General features: G+C 42.8%; 1 protein-coding gene across 1 annotated transcript; it reads left to right on the plus strand.

Moving 5' to 3' along the window:
- Positions 1-318: 318 nt before the first annotated feature.
- Positions 319-17240, plus strand: itih5 (inter-alpha-trypsin inhibitor heavy chain 5). The gene is made up of 14 exons (XM_018739562.2): positions 319-562; positions 759-803; positions 1621-1784; positions 2752-2862; positions 4658-4917; positions 5974-6143; positions 6835-6951; positions 8463-8634; positions 9343-9652; positions 10613-11154; positions 12103-12147; positions 13756-13872; positions 14258-14635; positions 14988-17240. Exons 1-14 carry the CDS (start codon positions 434-436, stop codon positions 15296-15298), a joined length of 2871 nt encoding a protein of 956 aa, XP_018595078.2. The 5' UTR covers positions 319-433; the 3' UTR covers positions 15299-17240.
- Positions 17241-21854: the final 4614 nt, after the last annotated feature.

A 21854-nucleotide genomic window follows, 5' to 3' on the forward strand; every position in this document is an offset into this window, starting at 1 on the left:
ACCAGCTATCAGGAAAGAATGTCGCTATTACTCTATAATTTAGTCTTTGAATGATGACTTTATTATACAACATTGCGCACGGCTTTGTATGAGAAGAGGCTCACTGACATTTATTTATTTATCTCTTGCTTTTAAGTCACATAAACTTTAAGCGTTAAGGTAGGTACAGTGATTTACCCCAGGAGTCGGGTAAGTTTTGCGGTATCAGCTCGGGGCAAGTACTGTACCTGCTCGATCAACTTGGGCACCACGGCAGGGGGTGGGATTGTTACGCACGTGTTTCGCGCCCAGCAGCGCTGCCCTCCTCCCCGATGACGGCGCGTCACTGCGGCTCCGGCCACAAGAGCTTAGAGCGCGTCGCTCCAACTTCTCCCGCTACTTCTCCTTCACTCACTGCATCTCCGCCTTTAGTTCGCAGAGCCGGGGGGGGGACATGAGACCTTCGGGGGCGACCATCCTGCTGCTGTGTCTCAGCTCCTCTTTTTGCGGGCGGCCGGAGGGTCGGGATGCTGCCGGCGACCTGCGCATCTCCGAGTCCTCCGTGCTGCGCCCGCTGGGCTCGGTGAGTTATCACACAGCCGTACCCTTTGCCAAACAAAGCCTTTGTTCACCAGTGAAAGCGTGGAGTCTATCTTGGGATGATGGAGATGATGGATTCTGGGGAGATCATGATGATGATAGAAATCATACAGCCAGGTACTGGACGTTGGGAAGATGGGGACAGTTTTCACCGTAGCTGTTTTTTTCCTAACGCACAGGATCCGCACAGAACACCCAGACAGGTGAAAACCTCGGTCAGGAAGGTAAGTCCATTTTTAATTTAAATACAATTATTAACTCTGTTTTTATTATCATTTTTTAAAATTTAAAATAGTCTTAAAACCGTAATGTAGCCTATAAACCAACATTCAGTAGTAACAATAATCATAAACGTATAAATATGCTCATAGCCTCCCTGCTTCTCTCTCTTCCTGTGTGTGTGTGTGAATTTATTATTTGACGCCAGATAAAAATATAAAAATATAAATATATACTGTATAGCGCCTTGCAAAAGGATTCAAAAAAGTATTCATACCCTTAAAAAAAAACATAATTAAATACGTGTATGTGAAATGTTAAAATATGTATTTTCTAAATATCTATTTAAATGAATATTTTATTCAATATATATAAAAACCTGAAATATACTGTTTGCATATGTGTTCAAACACCAGAAATTAACTCTTAGTGTAGTCACCTTTTGCTGCAGTAATGGCTTTAAATCTTGACCGGTTTATGATTCTGTAATTACTAATAAAAGTGTGAATTTTTTTAAAGAAATTTCATTTTAATTTTTTTTATTTGTTTCTGTGTAGCGGACTGGGGTAAAGTATAAACATTTTTATTTAGAAGACATGTCGTTTTGAAAAGAAGACAACTCCCCTGTTACTGATCTCACATGTTGAACAACTTTGCAGGATGTTCAGAAAGACTTTTTATTGCATAAACATGAGAGTCGCCTGTGATCATCTTCCACTGCCTAACTCTACTGCCTTGTTTAATGTGTGCGTTTTTAAAACATTTTCCCCACATTAAAAAAGTGATTTATTGATACACTGAAGTGTGTTCTTTTGTCTTCAGGAAATAAAGCCCCACATCCAGGAGCTCTCCATAAAAACCTCCATCGTGTCACGCTACGCCATCACCACCGTCTCCTGCTCCATGCTGAACAGACACTCCATGGCCTCAGAGGGAGTCTTCCAGATGCTTCTCCCTGCAGGTGCCTACGTGTCCAACTTCACCATGTGAGTCCATTTAGGTAGACCTGCTACCTTTAAACCATCATGGATGGATGGATGGGTCTGTTGAAATACAGCTCCCTTAATCAACTTCTGTTTGCAGGCCAGAAATATCTATTGATCAGCTGCAGCATGCCCTCTTTGACTTATACCCCTGAGTGAAAAATGACAGCCAGCCAGATTTTTCTTTGGCAATGAAACTGCACTTTTGAGTACAGCTGTAAGACCAATAACCAGTTTAAGGCTTGAGATTTCTTTTATTTCAATTTAATCCTAGTATTATATTCAGAGATATCATTCAATGATTCTTGTCAACATTTCAAACTTCAGGATTCCTGTATTTGTGTGGGTTTTCTTTGAATGCTCTGGTTTCTTCCCACACAACAAAGAAACATGTTTCTGGTGAACTGGTGATTCTAAATTGCTTGTAGTTCGTACATGTGTGAGTGAATGAGTGCGTGTGTATGCCCAGTGATGAACTGGCATCCCATCCAGAGTGTATCCTGCTTCATTCCCTGAGCTGTGGGATAGGCTCGGAATAACTGTAACCCTATTCCAGACAAGTCCTTACTGACAATGCATGAATGAATAAGTAATGAACTTGAGTACACACACACACACTGGCTGAAGCCGCAGCGAGCTGGAGCCTAACCCGGCAACACAGGGCGTAAGGCTGGAGGAGGAGGGGACAAACCCAGGACGGGACACCAGTCCGTCACAAGGCATCCCAAGCGGGACTCGAACCCCAGACCCACCGGAGAGCAGGACCCGGTCAAGCCCGATGCACCCCCATGCCCCCTGAATTTGAGTAAACATTCTGAATTTGCAACACAAATGGAGGTTTTGCAGTTCTGGTTGTTGTGTTTTCAAACCCTTGTGCTTTCATCAGTTAGTCCTGGATGCTTGCTGTGTGGCACAGTCACACATCTGGAGAAAACAGCTTTATGTGTCTGTATATATATGTGTGTTGCAGGATTGTTGGAGGGCAGGTCTACTCTGGTGAGATCAGACCTAAACTAAAGACCACCAAGAAAGCCAAGGAGCAAGAACCTCATAAGCAAAAAGTTGGACAAGGTGGACAGAGGTATGAGCATCATCAGATAGATAGATAGATAGACAGATATATAGACTTATTAATCCCATTTATTACTTAATCCGTTGTGTTCCTGAATATGCAAATAAAGATGTGAAATGAAATGAAGTAAATGGACAAAAATCATGAGGCATGAGATAATGGTGACTGTCATTACTGTTGAAACATGGCCAGTAGAGCATACTATTTTAAAATGTTTACTGTTTGGGTCTGAGGCTTCCTCTTCTGGAAACTTTGAAAGCGTTATGATTCCTAATATTAATGTCCTCTGGGTGGGCCTCACCCGCAGCCCTCAGGATTTTGTTTGTTTACTTCATGTTTCTCCTCTTGCTCTTTTGCTGAAGTTCACTCTTTGACCACCCTGTAGGGCAAGGAATCATTTTCAGTGTAGTACAACCCTAATACACTGTCCTCTTACCTTACGTGGGTAATGTGTTCCTGAAAAAGCCCTTGCAGGGTGAATTCTTGTAAGTTCCCACAATTATTGATTTCAGTGGGAAAAATTTCTATACCAATAAATTGAAATTCTATACTTTTTTCTATAATGGGTGACACGCATTAGAATGGACACAGTTAACATTAGTTGTCATACTGCAATGTAACAAGGCCGTTTCCCTCCACGAATAACTCATAATGCTGTGTCTGTCTGTCTTTATTTGTTAGGCTATTTATTACCTACTACATACTTAGAAAACACTTACAAACAAAAAATAGATACATACAGTGGGGTCTAAAAGTCTGAGACCACTAGTGAAGATGCTTCTATTTTGCGGTATAACAATTTGAGTGAAAAGTGGAATCTTTGAAAATATTTGCATGCATTTCAGATTGTCTTAGTATTTGCTATGTTCCCCTTTTGCTTTAACGACAGTGAGCACTTGAGCAGGCATGGACTCCACAAGTTAGTCCAAAACCTCATGATCTATTTTTTCTGCAAGATTTGAGAACTTTCCAAAGAGCATCTTGTGATGTTACTGAATGCTTGGTTTTCTCGGTCCCCATAAATGTTCGATGGGGTTGAGGTCAGGTTTCATTCTTCCATGATGCCTCATTGAGAAGAAAAGATGAAAGATGAAAATGAGATGAGCTGATTATAACAAAAAGTCACTGTTTTCCCTGCAACCCCTACAGCATCATGAGTTCTTGTTAGTGTAGCAGGATGCTAAAATAAAATTTTAAATACTTTATTTAAATTTTAAATTTGAAATACATTAAAGGACCTAAGAAAGTGTTAGCAACATTTTTGCTAAATATTCATAGCTGCCTCCATTATGACGAAAAGTGCAAAGGACTTGTCATTACGTAACAGGCAGTTTTCTCATCTTGTTTGGTTTAAAGTTCATGAGACTGACCCATAAATGTAAATATAAATATCATAAGCCGCTCCACTGTCAGGAGGCGCAAAATGCAAAATTTGGGCCTCATAACTGCAAAGAAATGGCCATAAAATGAAGTTCCATGTAAGCTGAAATTATTATTTGACCCAGTTGTACATATCTCTGGGATGACTGTATGTCTGTTTATTCTCAATAAAGGCACTCTGTATTCTACAATACTGTATTGAATCAGAATATTAGAGACACACTAGAGACGTATCCTTGAGCAAAGTGTCTCCCACATGAAGAACAATAATTTAAGTAAGTGTTGCACGGTTATTCGCACGGCAGCGTCCTCTCGGGAGTTGAAGGGCTTATCTAAGGAGAGGCGATTGAGGTTATGAGAAGCCGCTGGCCTGCCTTTGTTGGACTTTGTCCTGTCTTTGACCCGTCCTTGGCCTGGTCTGCAGAGGATCGGAGGAGGAGGTGTTTCGTGTCGTCACCAGCATCCCAGCGAAGGAGCGTGCTGTGTTCGTACTGAGCTACGAGCAGCTCCTCCAGCGGCGTCTGGGCAGGTACGAGCACGTGACTAGCCTGCGGCCCCTGCAGCTGGTCAGCCGGCTCACCCTCGAGGTCACCATCGTGGAGCACTCGCCCATCACAGAGCTGGAAGTGCTGCCTCTGCGCAACGGGAGGGCCATCACCAGCACCAGCAAGGCCAAAGGCCAGGGTAGGGAGACTGTGGGCACAGATCTCAGTGTGTTTGTAGAGGGGAATTAGGAATAGTGCAGAACAGTTTGTGAAAGAGGGTATTTACATATTTAGCTTGTTTTTCTCCAAAGCAACTTCCAATGAATTCTATGTAGTGTTATGAACCCACACACCTTATTCACCGCAGTAACTTACACTGCTAGATACACTACTTACAATGGGTCGCTCATCCATACATCAGTGGAACACACTCTCTCTGGCACTCACACAATGGGTGAACCTGAACAGCATGTCTTTGGACTGTGGGAGGAAACCAGAGCACCTGCAAGAATCCTATGCAGATAAGGGGAGAACATGCAAACTCCACACAGACTGAGCGGGGATTGAACCCACATCCACTCACACCACCCAGGGGCTGCAAGACAGCAGCACTACTTGCTGTGCCACCGTGTGTTTAAATTCAGATACGCTGAACCCTCATATAACAGGATTCTGTACAATACAAAACTGCTACAAGGGCTTATGAAAGTATGTACCATTTTCAAAACAATTATTATTCAGTGTAAAAGCATTTTTGCCTGGTTATGCACTCATTTTACTGCCGCAACAGGTAGTGATCTTGTGAACTTTATTTCTTTATATTATAAACAGTGAGTGAAATTATCACAATGTCTCCATTTAGGGTATACCCTAATTTACATCCTCTGCTTCCAGGATAGACTCTGGACCTCCGTCAGCCTCCACTGGACAAGTCGTTAATGATACCAAATTGATGAATGAAAATATGACATTGAAAGACTAACTAGAAATAATAATTTTGTTAAAAATATTCTTGGTGTTATCATTGATGAAATTTGTTATGTATTTTTCATCTATCAAATGTTTCAGTAAGCAATAATGGTAGTTTGAGCCTCTCACATTGGCATAATGGGGTGATTTCTTAGAAGGAATCAACCCTGTTATGTGAGGAATGGGTTTGGTCACCTTTATAGTCGCCCGCGATTTACTGTCCCACAGTTTTAACGTTCTGGAAATGCTCAGCTGCTTTTTGAACACTTTGTTCCCTTTCTCCTAGGTAAGGCCATGTTGCCCGTCTCCACAGTGATCAAACAGGACAAGAACAGCTGCAAGATCACTTTCACCCCCAACATCGTCCAGCAGGCTAATATTGCCAGAAATGGTGTTTTAGGAGATTTTATCATCCGCTATGATGTGGAAAGAGAGCTGGCAGTTGGGGAGGTTCAGGTACATTCACTGGAGCTCCAATGAACAAATGTGGCTACAGTCGTGATTGGTTTTAGCTGAAGTTCATTCATCTTAGGTAACTTTAGCTATTTTTGAATGTCTCCACCTTCAAAAGCATCAGTTCCACAATCCCACATTTCTGGAACTGAAAGTGATATGTCAGGTGAAGATGTCAGGCATACAGCAAAAAGTCTTTTGTACCATGTATACTTTTATGGCTCTATCTGAAGTTCCATTTATTACTTAATTAACCTTGTTTTTACTGTCCTGAATTATTTTCATTTAAATTTTGCAGCCTCTAGGTGGTGTGGTGCAACGGAGGAGTAAAGGTTAAAAACTGTAAAAATTCACAAATAATAAGAAAGAATATATTGCTGTGTGCAATTGTTATTAAGAAATTAAACAAATCTCAACCATTTTCTAATAATTTTGTTTAGCAAAAATTAGAAAAAAATTTGAGCTTTAAGACATTGGCCAATCTGAACATTTCACAAAATGTGTGAAATGCACCTGTCCCATGCTGTAATTCAGAATGGTCATTCTGGACTGTTATTTAAGGCAATAACCCAGAACTGTAATCCAGTACTGTTATTCAGAACTGTAAACCAAAATTTTCACCCAGGACTGTAATCCATGGCTTTTATATGGGGCTATAATGCAGGACTGTAATCCAGGACTCACTTTTTTCCAGGTTTCCAGTGGACACTTTGTGCATTATTTTGCCCCGAAGGGCTTGCCTGTGGTGCCAAGGAATATTGTGTTTGTCATTGACACCAGTATATCCATGGTCGGGAACCAAATTAAGCAGGTAGGCCAGTTTCACTGGATATAGCACTAGATCGCAGACACATCGATGTGATATTCAGCACCTTATAATTAACAGTTCATCTGCACATGACTGGACCTTGGATATTGAACTGACTGGACAGTCACTGCATCTCAGTAACATTTTTAATATAGTTTACAGAAATTAAAACAATGAAAAAGTGGTTGACTAATCAGCCAAGAAACACAAATTATTATACACACAGACACACACACACACACACACACACACATTGCCTGAACCGCTTGTCCCATACGGGGTCGCGGGGAGCCGGAGCCTAACCCGGCAACACAAGGCGTGAGGCTGGAGGGGGAGGGGACACACCCAGGACAGGACACCAGTCTGTTGCAAGGCACCCCAAGCGGGACTCGAACCCCAGACCCATCAGAGAGCAGGACCTGGTCCAACCTACTGCGCCACCACACCCTCCCCCAAATTATTATAAAACCACTTCATTTGAATATTTACGGTAATTTTCAAGCATACAAGCCTCAATATATAATAGAATTTTTTGGATATGTAAGTCCTTGCACTAAGTTCTGTAAAACAAAATCAAATTTAAAACAAATCAAATTTATTGCCTACAAATGCATCAATAGAACTGCTCCCAGCTATTTACAAGACTTGATCATCCACTACACCCCAACCACGCCGCTTCGCTCATTTGCTTCTGCTTGCTTGGTGGTCCCACACACGAAAAGTAAAGTGCGGCAGTTTTCAGTTCTGGCTCTGCTGTGGTGGAATGACCTTCCCCTCTCACTCAGAACTGCTGAAACTCTGTCTACATTCAAGAAGGGTCTGAAAACTCACCTTTTCCGCACTCGCTTCGCCCTTGATCTCTCAAGCTCATGTATGATGTAAATGTTCATCCGCCATGAGTTTATGATCATGCCCAAATAAGCCTTTACACAGCCGCTACTCCTGTATTGTATGTAAATACTTGTGTACCTTAAAAAAACAGAAATTTCTAGTAAAGGTGATCAGGATTCGTCTATTCTCAGTTTTATGTACATACTCGTGCGATGAACATCGGTTCATAAAGTGGAAAGAAACAAACACTTTACTTTTTACTTAAGTATCACACATCTGCAACTATGTCTCTCTTTCTCCTAATGTAATGCACATATTGTATTTCTCTGAGATGTACGTTGCTTTGGAGAAAAGTGACTGCTAAATGAATAAATGTAAATGTAAGTCTACAACTAAACATGCAAAATGTTATTAAAATGTTAGTTTATTAACATAAAACATTTTATTTTATATTAAAACATTACTATTATCCCCTTAAAATAATAGAATTAAGAGGGAGAGAGATAACTTGAATTGCCGAGTATGTTTGATCATATGAGGAATGTGATGTGGCAGATGTTCCTCTAGACACCCTGGGCAGACAGAACAACATCATAGCGGTAGGGTCACTGCACAATAACACATATGGCGGAAGATGCAATAAATAAACTGTAAACAAGTGGTTGCCTTTGCTTTACTCATAGACCAAGGAAGGCCTCCTCACCATCTTGAATGACCTTCACCCTGGTGACCACTTCAACTTTGTGAGCTTCTCCAACCGGATCAAGGTCTGGCAGCCGAACCGGCTGGTACCGGTCACACCAAACAACATCCGTGATGCCAAGAAGTTCATCTATATGATCAGTCCCTCTAAGGGTGAGCGTTTAACTGTCAGTCCGTTGCAGATACTGATGTGTCTCGGAGCTTGCCAGTAGCAGTCACATATCTGTATGTAAAGCTCTTCATCTGTTGCTGATAGACTTTTCTGTGAATTGTACATCGAGATGCCAATCTTGACATTTCGTGGAATCCATGCCACGAAGAATTGAGGCTGTTAAAAATAAAGTTCCCTCGCCCATGCCGTCCAGGCAACGCAGAACACCTGGGGCGCGACAGAGACCATCGCATTTCAGACAGCGTCAGACCAGGAGATGATGCAGAACCTTGTTCAACCTTGCGGCCTGCGACCTACCAGTATTGCCTTCACTTCTTCCCGATCCTGCCGTCCCTTCCTAGTCCCGTCTCCCTCCTCCTTAGTCGCAGTAGCTCCTTATGATTATCAACCTTTTGCCTGAAAATCGACCTTGTCCTTTGGATTATCCCTTAAATGACGTTTGCATCTTGGAGACCTCTTGCCTGACCTTTGACCTTGTTTCCCAGATTTCCCTGAATAAAGCCCCTATTCCGCTCCGCACTTAGGTCCGCCACTTCCTTCCGGAACCAGCCATGACAAAAGTGCTCTGCGTTTATATAAATATGCACACATATGGACATATGTACACACATATGTCACCTTAAAAGAATATTTATACACATTTACAAAAGTAAATAAAATATTTGTTATTTTTCTCTTTGTGTCTCTAGGCAGAGACATAGGTTTAGCCATCCAAACTGGCTCCTCACTGCTCAGCAGCCACCTGCCTGAAGGGGGCACACACCATGGCAGCGTCTCGTTCATGATCTTCCTGACCAACGGCCGTCCCACCGCAGCGGAGCCTCAGATTCCCAGCATCCTCAGCAACGCCACCGCACAAGCTCGCAAGCAGTTCTGCATCTTCACCATTGGACTGGGTGAGGATGAGGACCGCCGCCTGCTGGAACGTCTCGCACTGGACAACTGTGGCATGACGTGGCACATCCCCGGTGAAGCCGACGTGGGCATTATGCTCAAAGGGTATGTGCACGGTCTCGAAAACAAAAATATCCACCGGTGTTAACATGGAATATTCTCCACCGGACACTGTGGTACAAGACAGTGGTTGTTCTTCCAAATAAGGGGCCGTAGATGTTTTCTGAAACCAATGGCAGATGCTGTAAGCAAGTGAAATTTTTCGGTTGCTGTTGGTACATGCTGTATACCAGCTACCAAGATCTCAACATTCTCATCTGAGACATAATTGCTCAACTGCATATCACTCTCTCATTTTTGTGCTCTGCTGTTGTGAACCCTGTCTTGTCTATACAAGACATACACCAGTTAAATTATTATTCTTTTTTATTCGTCTTTATTTATTCAACACCTGTGTTGAAATGAATTACAGGGACAGGTTACACAAACGAAAAGAGTGCTAACAATATATCTGGCACACGACAGCCTAGAATGAGACAGTATTGGAATCAACAGAACTAAGAAATAAATAATTCCCATTTCGAAACAATGTATATTTTAAAATAGTAATTGCCAAGAGGCGGGTCCAGGGTTTGAGTTCTGCTCGAGGTGCCTTATGGTGGACTAGTGTCCTGTCCGGGGTGTGTCCCCTCCCCCTCCGTCCTTGCGCCCTGTGTTGCTGGATTAGGCTCCAGTTTGCCTCGACCCCACTTGGGACAAGTGGTTGTAGACATGTGTATGTGTGTGTGTGTGTGTAAAATTGCCAAGTGATGTAGCTTTGTTAGTGCATTATTAATTGTGCTAATAAATTACACTGAATTACGCTGTCGTAGGGCAACACCTCCTGTCCTCCGACAGTCTATTTAAATTCTGTGGTTGCGTCTGACCCTTGTCATCAGGTGGGGCCAATAATCCTGGAGGTTACTGAACATGTCATTAAACGGCAGTCTGATACACGTCAAATTGACTTTACCTGTTCATGCCAAAGCATGCCCATATTCACCACACTTTATTGTCCCCCTGCAGCATTTATGATGAAATCAGCACACTGCTCCTTTCGGACATCTGGATGACGTACAGCGATGGCGCCGAGGAGTACGTCACTCAGCACCGTTTTGCCCACTACTTCAATGGCTCTGAGATTGTGGTCGCAGGAAAACTGTCCAACCGGTCCACCGAGTCTCTGCATGTGCAAGTGATGGCCAGCAGCGGTGACAGGAATGTGACACTTGAGTCAGATGTGATGGTGAGACAGCAAGTGTCCGATGTCGTGCCTCCGGCTGAGGGATACGCAAATCGACTCTGGGGCTTGCTGAGCATCAAGGACTGTCTGAGGTTACGCCGGAGCAGCAGGAGCAGCTGGGAGAGGGAGAAGCTCACACAGCGTGCCACTAACCTCTCGCTCGACTTCAACTTCCTCACTCCAGTGACCTCCATGATTGTGCCTGTGCCTGAAGCCCATGTGGACAAGGCCAGGTCAAATGATGCAGCCAACACCATGGATGGCCTTCTGGAGGAGATGGCTGGGAATAAACCACAGAGTCTGCGCAGGAGCAATGAGCTGCCAGGTGAGAGTTCCTCATTTAGCTAATAAAAACACCACATCGTCATGAAGTCTTAGCTGTAAGGGTGTAATTATTATTATTATTATTATTATTACATGAATTTAAACTTTAACGGTCAAGTACATTTGCACATGCAAGGAATCTGACATCGTGGAGGCTCATTCAGACACCTTTCCAGAACATTAATGTAACACAGTGTGAAGAAAATACAGTAACTACTACTTTATAAATTGTGCAATTATTTACAGGGATGTGGAAGTGCATATCTAAGTAATATGAGCATAGAAGTGAGAATAGCAGCAGGAAAACATACAATAATTAATATCAAAAATATGTCATTATTATTGTTGATGATGTTTTCACACATTTATACATACGGATAATTTAGTGGAGAGATTCTAGTGATATACTTTACCCAAAGAAACAACAGTAATGCTGCTGTGAACACCGAAACTAGATACCTATATGTTACGTGTAGTACCACTATACTAAGTTCTAGTCATGAGAAAAAGATTCTTCTATTGCAGAAATACTGTAGCACACAGGGGTATGGCTTCAGATGGGGTGAAGAAGAATGCAGAGACAGTGTTCATATCAAATGTTTTATTTAACACCAGCACAGACAGAAATAACATTCTCAGTCCAAAGACCCCCTTTTCTTCAGAACCTGCACTTCCAGCCAACCTTCCCACTCTGCTTAGTACTCCTAAGCTCTTTCTAACACACTAGCAAACATGGTCACCCCATCATTTCCCCCAGAAGTGCCCCCAGTGGTTGTACACTCTAATTTACAATTTACCCATAATCCAATTGTGTACAAGATGCAAATATTTGCGCCCAAACACGCAGTAACGTGGGTCGTTACAATATGGTCACTTTGCAAAGATGTTTTGTAAATCTTGCCAAATGGTTTTTTATCATAAAGCTCTTGACACCACTGCTTCTGTTTAGGAGACCATGTGAAGAAGTCAATGATCACCATCTCCAGGACATCAGGTGACTTCCATGTTTTTTAAGTTTGCTCCTTCCTGTTGGATGACTTTTGGCTGCGTGTCTCAGGGAGTCCAGCTGCAGTGTTCCCCGTCTGTATAGCCTGCATGTCTGAGTCCTTGACAGACTTCAAACAAAGTCCATTTGTATCCTTGTCTAACTCTACCTGGGAAGCTTGTAATTTGGAGAAGCTGCGGAGACGTAATTATAAAAACAGGGCTAAAGTGCTGCTGTCCTGGCCTTGCTCATGAGTGCCTGCACACTCTAATTGAAATACCAGCAAGCAACCTGGCAACTTGCGGACTTCCACAAATGCTATGTAATGTCATATTTCCAGGGAGTGTAAGCTGTCTTTAGGATAACATGGTTTTCTTCTTACATTTTCTTGGAACAATAAGACTTTGACATGAAAGGATCCCCAAGGACACCAAGTTGCCTGTTATTAGGTGTCTGTTCTAATTATAGCCCCTTGGATCGGTGCTGTTGCAACTCTGCGGTTAATGGTAGGGTTCCCATGTATCTAGATGTCAGAAAGATGCAATGAAGCAAACAAAAGATCTTCGTTTTGTAAGCCCATCTCTGGACCCCCAAAAAACAACGCCCATTTCGTTTACGATGTGTGACAAACTTGTGGGTCGTGTGGTGGTCATGTCTGACCTTCCACCTTAGGCCATCAATGGTATCTCTCAGTAGGAAGGAGATGTGATGTCACAGAGTAGGATTCTGGGATCCAACACGTAATTGTGGGAATCCAGACCTTTCCAGAACCTTCCGGACTGCCAGCTTGCACAGCCACTCGTTCCACAATTGTAACTCTAAACCTCTCCTGCTTATACACACTCCGGATTCTGTTACTCTGCCACACAAGGGAGTCCCTCCTTCTCCACCGACACACATGCATGTGGTTGAGTTGCAAAAGCTGCAAATTAGTCAACACTGAATGTATCTAGAAATGCATTTACTCTTACATTTTTATTCATTCATGGAGCAGATGCTTTTCTCCAAAGTGGTATCCAATTCAGAGTTACCAAAAGTACAGTTTAACAACATGAAGAGCTTTAGATGCAGATGAGTGATTGTTGAAGCATCAGGAACCTGTCCAATACCACCGTTTTGGTCCAATATCATTGCGCACATTACACCAGTACTTCCATACAGAATTGACAGGAAACACACTACAGGTGTTATCATAACAGGTGGTGTGATGCAAGTAAGGAGATCGGGAGAGATATGGGTGTGAAATATATGGGTTTTGAGATTCTGTTTTAGTATTGAAAGGGAAACAGCAGTTCTAAGGGAGCATAGTCTGTACCAGTCCAACCCTGGGAAGCTTTTCTTATATGAGCGAAGATAGGCATGCTGACAAGGTTTTCAAACTTACCACCTTCAGGTTAAATTTCTTATTGTGTCCAGCAGTACTAGATGACGTCACATACTTCTTTCCAGTATCAAAGCGGATATTCCACTGGATATTCCATTTTAGCATTGAGTGCGTTTACATTGTTTAACCTCATTTTGCTCTTCTCTAATGCCACACCACTCATTGCTAAGCTTTTGTTAACACTCCTTCAATGCTAAATGCCTGCCATGCTGTTAAATGGCCCTCCCTCCCAGCGGATGGAGACCCCCACTTTGTGGTGGATTTCCCGCTCAGCAAGCTGGCTGTGTGCTTCAACATCAATGGAGAGCCGGGCGATGTTCTGAGGCTCGTGTCTGACCATAAACACTCAGGTAGGAATCCTCTCCTTGCGACACGAAATCTGATGCCACTTTCTCTATTTATGACTGCACATCTGTTTTATGAACCATATTTTTATAAAACAAATTAAAAAAACTTAAAAATGCGGACGTCTTTGATAATTTCTAACGCAAACATGCATAACTCAGTGCCCAACTAAAAGATTTTGATTGCTTTGCTATGAAAAGTGGGGATAATAAAAAGGAATGAACTGACGAAAATACATGTACGGCACACTGAACAATTGGTTTTGAGGAATGGCTGAATAGATGAATGGATGGACAGATTGAATTGAATTGAATATGGATAGATGGTCCATTTTTCTTTGAAGAAGTACACTTGTGTCACATGTCTCTGGGTGTATTTGGCTACTTCTAGGGGTCACTGTGAACGGGAAGCTGATTGGAACGCCAGCTCCACCTGGCAGTCACAAGCGGCAGCGGACCTTCTTCGGCACCATCACTATAGTGGTGGACAGGCCCCAGCGGGGATACATCGAGATCACTCCACGCAAAGTCATTTTGGATGGCAGGGACCGACTGGTGCTACCTTGCCACACCACGGTTGCTGTAGAGAGCGATGGGCTGGCAGTCTCCATTGTAGGAGGGTCTTCTGTTACTGTAACTCTTCATGGGACCATCAGCTTTGTCATCCTGATCCACCTGTACAAGAATCCAGAGCCTTACCAACGAAACCACTTAGGCTTCTACATCTCCAACAGCAAGGGCCTGTCCAAGGATTCGCACGGGCTGCTTGGTACAAGCTCTTACTGGGGCATGGGGTTCTGAGGTTGCACTGTTGTTTAGGTACTGTAACTAGACAGTGAGCTGTCAGAGATGCTCTACTTGAACTGTTGAGATATGAGAGAAAGTTGATGAGTTGAAATTAGTTTACAGGCCATTTAGCTCAATTTTAACTTAATCTACCATTACCTTTACCCACACCATAGGCTCACTAAGCAATAATAAGTTCAAACTTTGGTCAATTATTGTGCACCCATCGCACAACTCTTGTCTCTGACTACTTCTGACAGAGACTGATTCTTTGTCGTGCTCTCCATGGTGCGAATGAGATCTCACTTTCTGTTCTTACTTTGTTATTCCTTCAGGTCAGTTTCTGTACCAGGAAGTGGGCCTAATACCACAGAATGGAAGCAGTATACTGCTTGGTCTTCCATCAAATGGAGTACCAGACATCCCTTCATTTTCCCAGTCCTTTGGTATCTCTCCCAGCCTGAAGATCAAGGATCGCACGGTTACTGTGGTCAAGAAGACCCGGAAGATCTACAGTGGGAAACAAAAGGTAGACTGCTGGTTTGTCAAGAACAATGCCAACAAGCTCATTGATGGTCATTATGAAGACTATGTGGTTTCTCATCTCTTTGACACTGATGACAGCCCTCATGGGATCAATGCATAATAAACCTAAATATATTTTCACAGATGTCGTTTCATATAAAATAACAGTAATCTATATTTATTTGTTTTGATTTTTATTAATTTACCTCTTATTCCAGATGACCATTTAAGGGGCAAAAGCAATACTTAATTATGCCTAAAGGTCAAAAACATATTTTTTAACTTTGCTTTAAATCAGATATGCTAAACATGCAGAATGTCTAAGCCTTTACCCAGAATCTTTATTCCTGGTACAAAGGAATTCATATTCCTATCTCCGCAAGTTATCCAATGTTGTCTAAGTCACACCCAATTAACTAAAAAGTGCCATCATAGTAAGAGATTACTGCTGTAACTACACAGATCCTTTGGCAGTTTTCTGTTTTCTTCAGTGTCTCTGATCTTAGAAAAACGGAATTCCGTTTAATGTTTTGGTGCTTCTCGGAAGAATAAATACAGATATGTGTTATGATGCGTATCTATTCCTCTGCCATAACCAGAGAGTATAGCTTAATACTTAACTTGGGTAGCAACTAGAGTAGTTCTTCAAAGGGTGAGTGTTTCACAATAAAATTTGAGGGCAGGCACAAAGGCTAGATCCTTGTCAAATTAAATTTCCTCTGTGGGGACAGAACTGTATAAATTTATAGACTGGATGAGCTAAACAAGTCACCAAGAACAAGATTCTTCAGTCAAAAATATACAAAAATAAATCTGCCCCTTTGCAAGGACCATTTGTTCCTGAAAAAACTTATCTGGTAAGTCGAAAATGTGATTAACATTAATTTCAATGGAAACAATTTCTATGCGTTTCTGAACCCCAACATTGACACCCATTGATAGTAAAAAATAACCAATTCTGTTAAAGTACATACTTAGTTCAGTAGTTAATACTAATTATCATAACTTAACAAAGCAGTTCCCATCATTGGAATCCTCTAATCTTCTATTGGTAACCTCCATATCAGTGTATGGCTGTCTGCCTGTGCTGGTTTGGCTCTTTCATAGCTATTACATACCACAGAATTAACAAATACTTAAAAAAAAACATACATGTGACACTCAATGTTTATGTCTTGGAATGAAAGAAACAAAAGTAAAGACAAAAGAAAACAATGAAAACAATGCAAATGAATTCACACTCACCAGACAAGTTGACCTTATGTAGGAAGGCAAGAAGATGAAATGAAATGTTTTGAAAAGTCAAATACTTGCACTCCAAGTGGACGTATCTAGAGGTATGGCTGTATCTATGTTTGTGGAAGCAAAAAAAAATTGTGTGTTCAAGAGAGTTTGGAAGCTGTCGAACACTGTGGAGTCAGCGTAGGTGAATTGCCTGATTTTGTGGTTAAAGTTAGACAGTGAAAGTCAAAAATCTTCTTTCCTCTTGGTATAACATTTATGGTTACATACGTCCAGTTACAGTGAGGATGCTTCACAGCTGTGAAATGTGAGCAAGACAATATTGGTGGTTACAAAAGTGTGCACACTTGAAGGAAAATCTCAAAATATGTCTGTGCCATCCACAGAATAAATAAACTTTATAATAAATGATGAATCCAAAATTGACACAATTCAAATTTTGTTCATACTGAAATAAGAAACTGAGTAAAAATTAAACCGTGATGTTGTTTGAAGGACACTAAATTGAACTGATTTTGACAGATGTTCATGAACAAGTCCCTCTGTCAACAGCTGTCAGCAGCAGCTCTCAGACTGGTAGTGACTCACTATGCACTGGAAATGGGTTGCAACATGATTTCTTGGTAATAGTTTAAGAAACAGGATAGTACAGTTTATTCCACTTGGATTTTTATATCACTTGTACGTATGCATTTTTGAAGTGTTGGGAGTTTTTAGAAATGGAATGGGGTACATGTGTTAGGTGGTAGAAGGGGGGCCCAGTGGTGTAGTGGATTTGGCCTAGTCCTGCTCTCTGGTGGGTCTGGGGTTCAAGTCCCGCTTGGGGTGCCTTGTGATGCCTTGTGATGGACTGGTGTCCCATCCTGGGTGTGTCCCCTCACCCTCCAGCCTTAATGTTGCCGGATTAAGCTCTGGCTCGCCGCAACCCTGCATGGGACAAGCAGCTTCAGCCAGTGTGTGTGTGTTAGGTGGTCTGAAAAAAAAAAAAAACATTAATTGTCCGCCTACGGATGAGTTACTGGGGTGTCAGTTTACAGAATATTAGCCAGACACATGAATGCGGTAATAAAGTATAATTTAAAATGGTCCATCAATTTTCCATTCAAATTCATGTGTATATCCCCCTCAGAAATGTGTGAGGTGTGAGCAAAAGCAATGAATGGTCATGAAAAGAGGTTTTCTTTTGCTCTTGGAATTAAGTAGAAAATGTCATCAGCTGCTGTGACATTGAACAAACAGTTCTAAGCTGTAAAATTTCTATCGTGCTTTTTAAAACCTTATAATTTTAATAAGTGACAGTCATGTTCCTGGGATGAATAGGACCTGGCTTGGAGGAGAAGAAAATATCAAAGGGAACCAACCCGATATTTATAGTCTTTAACGTGAGTATAGCTCCTATAATGAAATCAACATAGTGAGATAATTCATCACCACTGGAAATAACATGTATCCCAACTTTTCCACAGGCCTTAGAAAAAAGCTTCATTATAGTTTGTTATTCTTGCTAGAGTAAGTCATATTCAAGAACACCATGTTTGTGGGTACAAAAGCAGGTCCATCCAGTTATTTGGTACCACGGTAACCTGCAGCACTATGGCACCATCTGCTTATGTGACTGAATGTGTGACATCACCTCTCTTGAAATGTTTCTCCTGTCCAGCATCTCTCCATGGAGATCCTGTATCTAAGCACACCCAGGGGGCTGTAAAATAAAACTCCAAGCTCTAGAGTGAAAGGTCCATATTGTTGCTATGGGTTTCATGGAACTATGTGTGGAGATGGTTTATGGCCCAATAAATGGACCAAATTGAAAAAGGACTGGCGCCGTGAGCTCATTTAATGTACAGGGCAGAAGAATTGGTGGTGTGCTGGCAGCTGAGGAGTTCACTGATACTAAGTACAGTGTGAAAATCCACGGAGCATGGTAAAATAGTGAATCTATAGCAACTCCAGTGGGAAATGAGCGCAAATAAAGAATACATTTTGCACACAGAAACCCAGTCCTTGACTGGCCACTAGAGCTGAGAGTGTGTCAACTCTTCCAGTAAAGCCCCTTCCCTAAGCCCCACTCCCCTTTCATCCCCACTACGTCACTGGGTAGAAACGTATTTTAAATGTGACTTTTATTGAGGGGCATAAATAGGATGATTTGTTGCTCCTTGGCAGCAGACCAGGCTGGAGGAGAAGAGTAGAAGTTTGGACACAGAGAGAATGGACCTACTATTGAGCCCCCCACGGACCCCCGACCCGGAGAGACAGAGTCATTGTTATTCCAGTGAGAGGGAATCATGCCCTTCAAAGGGACAGGGCTCTGTGGGACGTCGGGTTCAGCCTCAGTGGTGAAAAACAGCTCTGTCCTTGTGGACTCTGAACATTTACAGCTCTGGAAGGGCCTTCAATCGTCATAACTGGGATGATTGTTTGGACAGTAAACTACGAGAACAGGGTAAAAATGGTGTAATCATACGGAAGTGACAAACAAGGAAAGAACTGATCGAGGATGAATGGGTGGGGATTGATTTGCGCTGTCCTCTTCATAGCTGCCTCTTAAATTATCTTTGCCCCGGAGATGCAATCAAGGTTCAGGTTTGCATTCATTCAGAATTTTGCTGTTTTTCACAGAGGAAGAAAAAAACACTAATCAAAACAAACCCAAACAAAACTGATTTACTCACTCCGGAGCCGGAGACACAATGATAAGACACTGTGGGAAGCAGCAAGTAAAATAAACCAAACCAAAAGAATGTTTAGCTTAGTTTTATAGTAACCAGGATCTAGAAGAAAGGTTACATAGACTGGCACGTGCATTAACTATTATGATATTTTATGCTAACATAACTGATATTTCTAATTGAGAGAAGTGCACTCAGCCCTGATATAACAGGAAAATATTAAAATGTGAAAATACATACACTTATTTCACACAAAAACTTCATTGTTTGGCAAAACAGCATTTTTTCCAAGTGTAGTAGTTGTACTTGTCCTGTGCTGCTCTGAACTGTTGGAGAGTGCGAACATGGTGTCCTGGTGGTCGAAGGCTGCCTATGCAGTCCAGCGCTGTATCGGCACGCCGAGCAGGATGGGGACTTTCTGACTCACATTCCCCTGGAGCGATGCCCCGTCAGACCCAGGAAAGGGAAAAGAGAGGCTTTCTGTGACAAGGCGACAGGTGGAAAGAGGCAATGTCCTGACACTGGATGAACTTCCCACTCGTCTCCCACACCACCTTGGCCTGGGGACTGTTGGGAATGTGGCACGGACATTGTTTTTCCCTGCTGCGCCAGAGTACTTACTCATCTTCCCAGGGGAAAAGTCCTTTTGGCAACGTCTTGTGGGAACTAACTGTAAATCTGCCCAAACTGACTACTGTAACTTACCGCTGCAGCCGAATTGTAAGAAATGAGCGTATCAGTACAACATGAAAGGCATGATCTGAGATCTTGGATCAACGAGCACAATAAAATCTGCTGTCCTTTTCAAAAATGTTATTGCTGTTGAACAAATGCGACTGAAACGCATAATAGATTACTTGGTAAAGAAAAACTATGTCAAGCTGTTCAGTGGGTTACCTGATCTTAGTGTTCAGAGAGAAAACATCCAGATACATGCAGAATACACTGATCTAACACATGCCCTTGTCACCGACACTTATATTGTCACTGAGGCTTCCAGTTCACTTCTAGAAAGAGTGAGAAGTGGGTTCATTCCTTCTCATCTCTGTGCCAGTAAACAAATACATTTAAACAGGCAGAGTGTGTATCAGAGTTGTGGCTGATGTTGAACAGAGGTGCAGTGTGAGCCCACACTGAGCTCTTCTGCTGCTGACCAGTGCAAGACCCTTCTCTGCAACCCCCAGCACTGCCTCTGGAGTTTGGGTGGAAAAATGTTAATGACAGCGTGGGTGAGGAGCCAGATTCGGGAGAAGGGAGCATGTCGTAATTGTGGGAATGCGGGGCAAAATGAAAAGGATCAGTGCATTCTGAAGAAAGGGGAGGAAGAATAGAGGGACGTGAGAATAAAACTGGATTTTGACATGTCATGTTGCAATAGGCAGTGTTCTGATGTTGAGGACATGAAATTTAAACTCTTTTCAATAGCGGTAAATTATGACACACTCACACACACATTTTCTGAACCGCTTGTCCCATACAGGGTTGTAGGGAGCCGGAGCCTAACCCGGCAACTCAGGGCGTAAGGCCGGAAGGGGAGGGGACACACCAAAGACAGGACGCCAGTCCGTCGCAAGGCACCCCAAGCAGGACTTGAACCCCAGACCCACCAGAGAGCAGGACCCCGGTCCAACCCACCGCGACCCATATTAAATTATGACACTTCAATTTATAATAATGAGTTTCAGCTCACAAGCAGAGCTTTAACAAAGCCTTTGCACTTAACGTTTATTATAAATGCAAACATTTGAGGCTGGAGGTTTATTTTTCTGATATGCACCTTTCAGCTTTATTGAACACCGAGACACAAAATTAATGTACTGTGCACAGATACACTTTAGCAGAAAAATTAAATGGACTGTAAGGTGTTCCATTTTTAGGCTAACAAAATTACACATTTATAAGTTGACATTCTTAATCGCATTCTTTAAACTGACTTCGCTTAAAATGAAATATGAAATATTTTTATTCTTTAATGGTGAGAGGACAGCATATTTTTTTCCCCCGATGGAATACTTATACGTAGCCCGGCCGGGCTCGGCCCAAAAAGGCATTGTGGGGGGGCCATGTGGGCCCACCACCTGCAAGGTCCAGCATGGGGGTCCGGTGCTATGTATACCTGGCGGCGGGAGGGGGCGGGGTGGCACATGGCATCACGACCCCTCACAACGAAAACTGGCTCTTGGTACGTGCAATATCACCTCACTTGGGGGGAAGGAGCCGGAACTGGTGCAGGAGGTTGAGAAATACCAACTAGATATAGTTGGGCTCACCTCCACTCACAGTGTTGGCTCTGGAACCAAACTCCTCGACAAGGGGTGGTCCCTCTCCTACTCAGGAGTTGCACGAGGTGAGAGGCGCCGGGCAGGTGTGGAGATACTCACAAGTCCCCGGCTGGCTGCCATACAGTTGGAGTTTGCCCCGGTGGACGAGAGGGTCGCAGAGAGGAAAACTTTGACTGTTGTGTGTGCTTATGCACCAAACAGCAGTTCAGAGTATTCGGCCTTCTTGGAGAAGGTGGGAGGGGTTCTGGACAAGGCCCCACCTACAGACTCCATTGTTCTGCTGGGGGACTTCAACGCTCACGTTGGCAATGACTGGGAAATCTGGCAGGGGGTGATCGGGAAGAACGGCCTGCCCGATCTGAACCCGAATGGTGAAATGTTATTGGACTTCTGTGCTAGTCATGGTTTGTCCATAACAAATACCATGTTCGAACACAAGGATGCTCATAAGTGTACTTGGTACTAGAGCTCCTGGGGCCAA

Source organism: Scleropages formosus, chromosome 5, assembly GCF_900964775.1.
Source record: "Scleropages formosus chromosome 5, fSclFor1.1, whole genome shotgun sequence".
Taxonomy (NCBI): Eukaryota; Metazoa; Chordata; class Actinopteri; order Osteoglossiformes; family Osteoglossidae; genus Scleropages; species Scleropages formosus.